This window comes from Oncorhynchus kisutch, linkage group LG9 (genome assembly GCF_002021735.2).
Source record: "Oncorhynchus kisutch isolate 150728-3 linkage group LG9, Okis_V2, whole genome shotgun sequence".
Lineage (NCBI taxonomy): Eukaryota > Metazoa > Chordata > Actinopteri > Salmoniformes > Salmonidae > Oncorhynchus > Oncorhynchus kisutch.
In genome coordinates, this window is record NC_034182.2 from 43125740 (window position 1) to 43135739 (window position 10000).

The 10000-nt window shown below is 46.9% G+C and overlaps 1 protein-coding gene across 1 annotated transcript in view; it reads right to left on the reverse strand.

Moving 5' to 3' along the window:
* The window catches only part of LOC109896537 (neuropeptide Y receptor type 2-like), a 14634-nt gene extending 5979 nt beyond the window's left edge, over positions 1–8655 (reverse strand). Inside the window, exons 1-2 of the mRNA XM_031832633.1 lie at positions 8190–8655; positions 48–691 (exon numbers count right to left, since the gene is read on the reverse strand). Coding sequence (XP_031688493.1) covers positions 48–453 — 406 coding nt within the window. The 5' untranslated portion in view covers positions 454–691; positions 8190–8655. The remainder of the gene's footprint in view (positions 1–47; positions 692–8189) is intronic.
* Positions 8656–10000: the final 1345 nt, after the last annotated feature.

Sequence of the window (10000 nt, forward strand, 5' to 3'; positions counted from 1 at the left end):
AGACAGGGAGACAGTCAGGGAGACAGACTATATAAAAAGCTACCTACCGACAGCGAGGTTAGCTATGAAGAAGTTAGTCACGGTCCTCAGCGTCTTGAAGCGATACACCACGTATATGACCAGAGAGTTCCCCACTACTCCTAGCAGTATAATGGTACTGTAGGCCAGGATTAAAACCACCTGGACCCCTACTAGCTTAGTACTGTCTCCCAGTCCCGCCAGAGAGCTGTCCCCATACCCCCCCATGCCGGGACCGTACCCCCCCAAGTCTCCCAAATCCAGGAGGGGAGTGTAGAGAGACTGGAGGGGCGACGATGACTCTTCCGTTGGGGGGTCGTCGATGCCGGGGTCGTAGGCATGGTAGCCGGGGTATAGGTCATTGCCGTGGAGACCGGCGTCGGAGAAAAGAAGGGATGCATCTTGGGAGATGTTGGCGGGAGAGAGGTAATCCATTTTTCTGGTTTCTCGTCACATGTCCGTCCGTCCGACACACACACACACACACACGAGTAACATGGTAACAGAGACAGTCACTGTGACTGGGTGTCAATGTGGCAATAGAACGCCTGAAGCAACTTGCTCAGTGAATTTGTGCCTTCACTCAAAGACAAGGAAACAAACACACAGTGTGTCCTGAAGCTGAAGGTGGATGAACTTTAGCACAAGAGGTGTGAAGGGAAGAGCCTTTTACCTGAAATAGAGAGAGGAGGGGGAGAGAATGATCTGAGAGACAAGGTAAGAAGGGCCTTCTACGCCATCAAAAGGAACATACAATTTGACATACCAATTAGGATCTGGCTAAAAATACTTGAATCAGTTATAGAACCCATTTCCCTTTATGGTTGTGAGGTCTGGGGTCCGCTCACCAACCAAGAATTCACAAAACGGGACGAACACCAAATTTAGACTCGGCATGCAGAATTCTGCACAAACATACTTTGTGTACAAAACACCAAATAATGAGTTGCACTTCCTAACCTCTCGCCAATGTATTTTGTTATAAAAAAATATATTTAACCTTTATTTAACTAGGCAAGTCCGTTAAGAACAAATTCTTATTTACAATGACGGCCTAGGAACAGTATGACCATATTAGAGACACATATTTCCTCAGATTACACAGACGCACAAAGAATTAGAAAACAAATCCAATTTTGATTAACTCCCATATCTACTGGGTGAAATACCACAGTGTGCCATCACAGCAGCAAGATGTGTGACCTGTTGCCACAAGAAAAGGTCAACCAGTGAAGAAAGAACACCATTGTAAATACAACCCATATTTATGTTTATTTATTTTCCCTTTTGTACTTGAACTATTTTCACTATTTGTGAAGAGAAGAGCTGAACCTCTTACCTGAGATATAGAGAGGAGGGGGAAGAGAGGGAAGGAGAGAAAAAGAGAGAGGGAGAGAGAGAGAGATAGAGAGAAGAGAGAGAGAGAGGGAGAGGGAGAGGGAGAGCATGAGAGCGAGAGAGGGACAGAGAGAGAGAAAGCGAGAGAGAGAGGGAGAGAGCGAGAAGAGAGAAGAGAGAGAGAAAGAGAGAAAGAGAGAGGGAGAGCTTGAGAGCGAGAGAGGGAGAGAGAGGGGGAGAGGGAGAGTGTGAGAGCGAGAGAGGGAGAGAGAGGGGGAGAGGGAGAGTGTGAGAGCGAGAGAGGGAGAGAGAGGGGGAGAGCGAGAAGAGAGAAGAGAGAGAAAGAGAGAAAGAGAGAGGGAGAGCGTGAGAGCGTGAGAGGGAGAGAGAGGGGGAGAGGGAGAGCGTGAGAGCGTGAGAGCGAGAGAGCGAGAGAGCGAGAGAGAGAAAGAGAGAGGGAGGGAGAGCGCGAGACCGAGAGCCATTTGAGACCTTGCTTAATTCCCCAACCAGCTTCCATCAATCACATAGCTACAAGAATCAGACCTTTGTGAAGCTTGTAGCAGTTTAATGACATGAACATATTTAGCAGATGTTATTGCGGGTGTAGAGAAATGCTTGTGTCCTTAGAGATCCTTTTTATGTCTCTGTTTTGGTTTGGTCGGGCGTGAGTTGGGGTTTGGTCGGGGCGTGAGTTGGGGTTTGGTCAGGGCGTGAGTTGGGGTTTGGTCAGGGCGTGAGTTGGGGTTTGGTCGGGGCGTGAGTTGGGGTTTGGTCGGGGCGTGAGTTGGGGTTTGGTCGGGGCGTGAGTTGGGGTTTGGTCGGGGCGTGAGTTGGGGTTTGGTCAGGGCGTGAGTTGGGGTTTGGTTGGGGCGTGAGTTGGGGTTTGGTCAGGGCGTGAGTTGGGGTTTGGTCAGGGCGTGAGTTGGGGTTTGGTCGGGGCGTGAGTTGGGGTTTGGTCGGGGCGTGAGTTGGGGTTTGGTCAGGGCGTGAGTTGGGGTTTGGTCGGGGCGTGAGTTGGGGTTTGGTCGGGGCGTGAGTTGGGGTTTGGTCAGGGCGTGAGTTGGGGTTTGGTCGGGGCGTGAGTTGGGGTTTGGTCAGGGCGTGAGTTGGGGTTTGGTCAGGGCGTGAGTTGGGGTTTGGTCAGGGCGTGAGTTGGGGTTTGGTCAGGGCGTGAGTTGGGGTTTGGTCAGGGCGTGAGTTGGGGTTGGTCAGGGCGTGAGTTGGGTTTGGTCAGGGCGTGAGTTGGGGTTTGGTCAGGGCGTGAGTTGGGGTTTGGTCAGGGCGTGAATTGGGGTTTGGTCAGGGCGTGAGTTGGGGTTTGGTCAGGGCGTGAGTTGGGGTTTGGTCGGGGCGTGAGTTGGGGTGGGTGGTTGATGTCCTGTCCTTCCTGTGACATCGGGTGGTGTAGGCGTCCTGGAGAGCAGGCAGTGTAACCCCCAGGAATGCGTTGGGCACACCACCCTCTGTGTGGACCGTTTCAGATTGTCAGTGATGTGTACGCCGAGGAACTTGACGCTTTTCCCCACAAGGTGACAATGTGGATAAGTGGGTGCTCCCTCTGCTGTTTCCTGAATCAGCTTCTTCGTTTTGGGGCCCCGAGCTTGATGGTGAGCTTGGAAGGTGCTATGGTGTTGAAGGCTGTTGAACAGCATTCTTACATAGGTATTCCTCTTGTCCAGGTGGGATAGGGCAGTGGGCAGTGTGATGTCGTCGTCTGTGCACCTATTGGGGCGGTTTGCAAATTTCAGTGGGTCTAGGGTGCCAGGTAAGGTGGAGGTGATATGATCGTTAACTAGCCTCTCAAAGCACTTCATGATGACAGAAGTGAGTGCTACGGGGCGATAGTCATTTAGTTCAGTTACCTTTGCTCTCTTGGGTACAGGACCAATGGTGGACATCTTGAAGCATGTGGGGACAGCAGACTGGGATTGGGAGAGATTGAATATGTCCGTAAAAACTCCAGCCAGCTGGTCTGCACATGCTCTGAGGACGCGGCTGGGGATGCCGTCTGGGCCGGCAGCCTTGCGAGGGTTAACACGTTTAAATGTTTTACTCACCTCGGCCTTTATTTAACCAGGCAAGTCAGTTAAGAACAAATTCTTATTTTCAATGACAGCCTACCAGGGAACAGGGGGCAGAACAACAGATTTATACCTTGTCAGCTCAGGGATTTGAACTTGCAACCTTCCGGTTACTAGTCCAACGCTCTAACCACGAGGCTACCCTGCCGTCATACGTCTCGTGTCCGAGCCGTTGAATCGTGACTCACACTTTGTCTCTGTCCTGACGTTTTGCCTGTTTGATTGCCTTGCGGAGGGAATAACTACACGGTTTGTATTCGACCACATTAAATGCAGCGGTTAGCGCTTTACGTTTAGCGCGAATGCTGCCATCTATTCACAGTTTCTGGCTTGGGTGGGTAGGTTTTAATAGTCACAGTGGGTGGGTTTTAATAGTCACAGTGGGTGGGTTTTAATAGTCACAGTGGGTTTTAATAGTCACAGTGGGTGGGTTTTAATAGTCACAGTGGGTGGGTTTTAATAGTCACAGTGGGTAGGTTTTAATAGTCACAGTGGGTGGGTTTTAATAGTCACCGTGGGAACAACATCCCCTTTACACTTCCTGATGAACTCAGTCACCGGGTCCGTGTATACGTCAATGTTATTATCCGAGGCTACCCGGGAAACAAATCCCAGTCTGCGTGATCAAAACAACCTTGAAGCATGGATTCCGATTTGTCAGAACAGCGTTGAATAGACCTTTGAGTTTCTGCCTATAAGAAGGGAGGAGCAAAATGGAGTCGTGATCTGATTTGCCGAAGGGAGGGCGGGGGAGGTCTTGTAGGCATCCCGGAAGAGAGAATAGCAGCGGTCGAGTGTTTTCCCAGCGTGAGTACTACAGTCAATGTGTTGGTAGAACTTAGGTAGCGTTTTCCTCAAATTTGCTTTGTTGAAATCTCCAGTTACAATAAATGGAGCCTCAGAATATGTGGTTTCCAGTTTGCATAAAGTCCAGTGTAGTTCCTTGAGGGCCGTCGTGGTATCGGCTTGAGGGGGGATATACACAGCTGGGACAATAACTGAGGGGAATTCCCTTGGGAGGTAATACGGTTAGCATTTGATTGGTCGGGTGAACAAAAGGACTTGAGTTTCTGTATGTTATCACAATCACACCATGAGTAGTTAATCATGAAACATACAACCCTGCCCTTCTTCTTCCCGGAGAGTTCTTTATTCCTGTCTGCGCGATGAACTGAGAACCCAGCTGGCTGACGGGACAGTATATCTGGAGAGAGCCATGATTCCGTGAAAAAGAGTAAGTTACAGTCCCTGATGTCTCTCTGGAAGGAGATCCTCGCCCTGAGCTTGTCTACTTTATTGTCCACAGACTGAATATTAGTGAGTAATATACTCGGAAGCGGTGGATGGTGTGCCCGACCTCCTGAGTCGGACTAGAAATCCATTCAGAATACCTCGTCTCTGCCAGCGGCATCTTGGAGCAGCCTCTGGGATGAGTTCTATTGCCCTGTGGGTTGCGAACGAAGAATCCAATTCGGGAAAGTCGTATTTCTGGTCGTAATGCTGGTGAGTTACCATCGCTCTGATATCCAAAAGTTATTTCCGGCTGTATGCCATAACACAAAACATTTTCTGGGCTAACAATGTAAGAAATAAAACACACAAAAAAACGAAAAACTGTAAGATTGCTTAGAAGCTAGAAGCAGAGCTGCCATGCCTGTCGGCACCATCTTGTTCTCAGTGTGTGTGTGTAACTTTAAGTAACAACAACCTAGCAGACCGGGTATGGTAACTGCTGGTGGTGATGGAGACCAGACTACAGAGGGAGTTTACCTGCTGGTGGTGAAGGAGACCAGACTACAGAGGTAAAGAGGGAGTTTACCTGCTGGTGGTGAAGGAGACCAGACTACAGAGGTAAAGAGGGAGTTTACCTGCTGGTGGTGAAGGAGACCAGACTACAGAGGTAAAGAGGGAGTTTACCTGCTGGTGGTGAAGGAGACCAGACTACAGAGGTAAAGATGGAGTTTACCTGCTGGTGGTGAAGGAGACCAGACTACAGAGGTAGTTTACCTGCTGGTGGTGAAGGAGACCAGACTACAGAGGGAGTTTACCTGCTGGTGGTGAAGGAGACCAGACTACAGAGGTAAAGAGGGAGTTTACCTGCTGGTGGTGAAGGAGACCAGACTACAGAGGTAAAGAGGGAGTTTACCTGCTGGTGGTGAAGGAGACCAGACTACAGAGGAAGTTTACCTGCTGGTGGTGAAGGAGACCAGACTACAGAGGTAAAGAGGGAGTTTACCTGCTGGTGGTGAAGGAGACCAGACTACAGAGGTAAAGAGGGAGTTTACCTGCTGGTGGTGAAGGAGACCAGACTACAGAGGTAAAGAGGGAGTTTACCTGCTGGTGGTGAAGGAGACCAGACTACAGAGGTAAAGAGGGAGTTTACCTGCTGGTGGTGAAGCAGACCAGACTACAGAGGTAAAGAGGGAGTTTACCTGCTGGTGGTGAAGCAGACCAGACTACAGAGGTAAAGAGGGAGTTTACCCAAAAGGCCTTTGTAGATGAACACATACAAATGTATCTTTCTGCGCATATAAAGTGAGGTCCAACCTTCCATTTGGTACAAGGTGACAGAGGAGTCTGCATGATAAACAGAGGAGGCTGCATGATAAACAGAGGAGGCTGCATGATAAACAGAGTCCAGTCTCTGTAAGACAGAGGAGGCTGTATGATAAAGAGTCCAGTCTCTGTCAGACAGAGGAGGCTGCATGATAAAGAGTCCAGTCTCTGTCAGACAGAGGAGGCTGCATGATAAACAGAGGAGGCTGCATGATAAAGAGTCCAGTCTCTGTAAGACAGAGGAGGCTGCATGATAAACAGAGTCCAGTCTCTGTCAGACGGAGGAGGCTGCATGATAAACAGAGTCCAGTCTCTGTAAGACAGAGGAGGCTGTATGATAAACAGAGTCCAGTCTCTGTAAGACAGAGGAGGCTGCATGATAAACAGAGTCCAGTCTCTGTCAGACAGAGGAGGCTGCATGATAAACAGAGTCCAGTCTCTGTCAGACAGAGGAGGCTGCATGATAAACAGAGTCCAGTCTCTGTAAGACAGAGGAGGCTGCATGATAAACAGAGTCAAGTCTCTGTCAGACAGAGGAGGCTGCATGATAAACAGAGTCCAGTCTCTGTCAGACAGAGGAGGCTGCATGATAAACAGAGTCCAGTCTCTGTCAGACAGAGGAAGCTGGATGCATATACAACAACCATAATCAATAACAGAGAGAAAAGTGGCCTGAACAAGCTTCTTTCTAGCCATAAGCGGGAAGCAAGCCTTACTACAAGAAATAAAAACCCAATTTCAATTGAAGCTTGTCACAAGAATATCCCCATGAACTTTAAAGGACAACTTGTCATCCAACCATATACCGAGGTATTTGTAGGATGACACTTTTTCAATGGATAAGCCACCAGATGTGACAATGCTAACCTTCTCTGGCAGAGTTCTAACTCTGGTAAAGGTCATGAACTTTTGTACATTCAAGACCAGTTTGAGACCATAAAGGGAGGCCTGCAGTGACTGAAAATCAGTCTGGAGCTCTTCAACAGCCTGAACCAGAGAAGGAACACATGAATAGATGACTGTATTATCTGCATACAGATGGAACTTTGCTGGTTGAATCCCATTTCCCAAATCATGAATAAACATTGAGAACAACACAGGAGCTAAAATGGAACCCTGGGGGACACCTCTATTAAACTCTGGAAAGCTAGACTTGTGATTGTCACTGTATACACATTGTGTTCTGTCAGAAAGATAGTTCCTAAGCCAATTTACTGCCCCTTCACTGAGACCAATGTTACTGAGTCTAGCTAGCAACGAGAGAGAGAGAGAGGGGGGGGGGGGGAAGAGGGGGAGAAAGAGAGAGTGACAGAGAGAGAGAGAGAGAGGGAGAAAGAGAGAGGGGGGGAGAGAGAGGGAGAGAGAGAGAGGGGGAGAGAGAGGGAGGGGGAGAGAGAGAGGGAGAGAGAGAGAGGGGGAGAGAGAGAGAGAGGGAGAGAGAGAGAGAGACAGAGAGAGAGAGAGAGAGAGACAGAGACATCATTTTGACATCAGAGAAACCTTGAATCTTCTTATTTGAGTCAGAAAGGGATAGTCATATGATAGGTAAGATATACTATACCTTGAAGAGAGCATATCTACCTGACAATCTCTTAGAAACAAATATCAACTATTAGAACCAAGATTTAAAAAGATCTGATGCTGGCATAAGATGGAGAGAAAGTTTGCGTATGTGTACCGGAATTACAGTGAGTGAAAATGTGTGCTTCATGTATAGAATGTATTTTACAAGAGACTAAATTCACATATTCAAAAAGCAAAACGAATAATGTCTCAATAAACCATGCTTTTTATGGGCAGAGCTAGAAATGACCTGTCAGAGGTATTATAATATAAACATCATTTTAACGGTCTAAGGGTGGAGGGGCAGGTCTGGGCAGAGGAGAAGTAGCGGTGGGATGTAGTCATGGTGTCTTTGAGTTGTCGTTCGTATGTTCACGTTTTGGGGGGGGGAATGTTAAAAGAAAATGTAATTTAAGCACAAGTTGTTTTGTGTGTGTGTGTGTGTTTATTTATTTTATTACCCTGCTCCAAACCTTAACCCTTAGTTTAAACATTCAATATTAAATGCCTAAACTCAACCATCGAAATTTGGCGTTCGTGGGCTAACGTCGGATTCTGAATTGAGACCGTGCGAGCTTGTTGAAGGGTCTGTGTGACACACACACACACACACACACACACTTAGCCTACCTTTCCCTCTGTCACACGAAATGTAAAATCCACTCACAGACGTCCAGTCCTCCAATCCATTAGTAGTAGACTAACACATCCCATGAAGCTCTACTAATAACATGTTATATCTTGCCACTAAATAATACTTGACATTGTCATTCTCAACGATCAAACTGTCATATTCTGATAGAGATCAGACACCTAAAAAGAAACAGAAACGGTCCCAGACCTCAAAGTCACGACCTTTGGTTTCAGTTTGCTGTTATTTTAATCCTTCCATATTCCGGTGAAATCTGTTTTCAATCTGTTTAAAAAAAATATATCATAAAAAGTCCCGGAAAGCTGATCCTGTTCATTCCCACGTTAAACCGAGCCAGATGTTGTTTCCCTGCGCGACGCTTCAACGATGACATCAATTCACCCTCCCTGCGCGCACTGAACAGAGAGACTGAATGAGCGGACTGCACGAGGCAAGTCCGGTACGTTTTGTGTGAGCATGGAGAGTATTCAACCCGGAGGAGGAGAAAAGTATGGATGGGGAGGGGAGGGGAGGGGAGGGGAGAGGAGAGGAGAGGAGAGGAGAGGAGAGGAGAGGAGAGGAGAGGAGAGGAGAGGAGAGGAGAGGAGAGGAGAGGAGAGGAGAGGAGAGGAGAGGAGGGAGGGAGGGAACCCTAAATTATATTAATATAGTGATGAGGAGGCCATGACTATTGTTTCCTGTCTGTTGTTTCCTGTCTATTGTTTCCTGTCTATTGTTTCCTGTCTATTGTTTCCTGTCTGTTGTTTCCTGTCTATTGTTTCCTGTCTGTTGTTTCCTGTCTGTTGTTTCCTGTCTATTGTTTCCTGTCTATTGTTTCCTGTCTGTTGTTTCCTGTCTATTGTTTCCTGTCTATTGTTTCCTGTCTGTTGTTTCCTGTCTATTGTTTCCTGTCTTGTTATTTCCTGTCTATTGTTTCCTGTCTATTGTTTCCTGTCTTGTTGTTTCCTGTCTATTGTTTCCTGTCTATTGTTTCCTGTCTATTGTTTCCTGTCTATTGTTTCCTGTCTATTGTTTCCTGTCTTGTTGTTTCCTGTCTATTGTTTCCTGTCTTGTTGTTTCCTGTTTATTGTTTCCTGTCTTGTTGTTTCCTGTCTATTGTTTCCTGTCTATTGTTTCCTGTTTATTGTTTCCTGTCTTGTTGTTTCCTGTCTATTGTTTCCTGTCTATTGTTTCCTGTCTTGTTGTTTCCTGTCTATTGTTTCCTGTCTGTTGTTTCCTGTCTATTGTTTCCTGTCTATTGTTTCCTGTCTATTGTTTCCTGTCTGTTGTTTCCTGTCTGTTGTTTCCTCTCTGTTGTTTCCTGTCTATTGTTTCCTGTCTATTGTTTCCTGTCTATTGTTTCCTGTCTGTTGTTTCCTGTCTATTGTTTCCTGTCTATTGTTTCCTGTCTGTTGTTTCCTGTCTATTGTTTCCTGTCTTGTTATTTCCTGTCTATTGTTTCCTGTCTATTGTTTCCTGTCTTGTTGTTTCCTGTCTATTGTTTCCTGTCTATTGTTTCCTGTCTATTGTTTCCTGTCTATTGTTTCCTGTCTTGTTGTTTCCTGTCTATTGTTTCCTGTCTTGTTGTTTCCTGTCTATTGTTTCCTGTCTTGTTGTTTCCTGTCTATTGTTCCTGTCTATTGTTTCCTGTTTATTGTTTCCTGTCTTGTTGTTTCCTGTCTATTGTTTCCTGTCTATTGTTTCCTGTCTTGTTGTTTCCTGTCTATTGTTTCCTGTCTGTTGTTTCCTGTCTATTGTTTCCTGTCTATTGTTTCCTGTCTGTTGTTTCCTGTCTGTTGTTCCTGTCTGT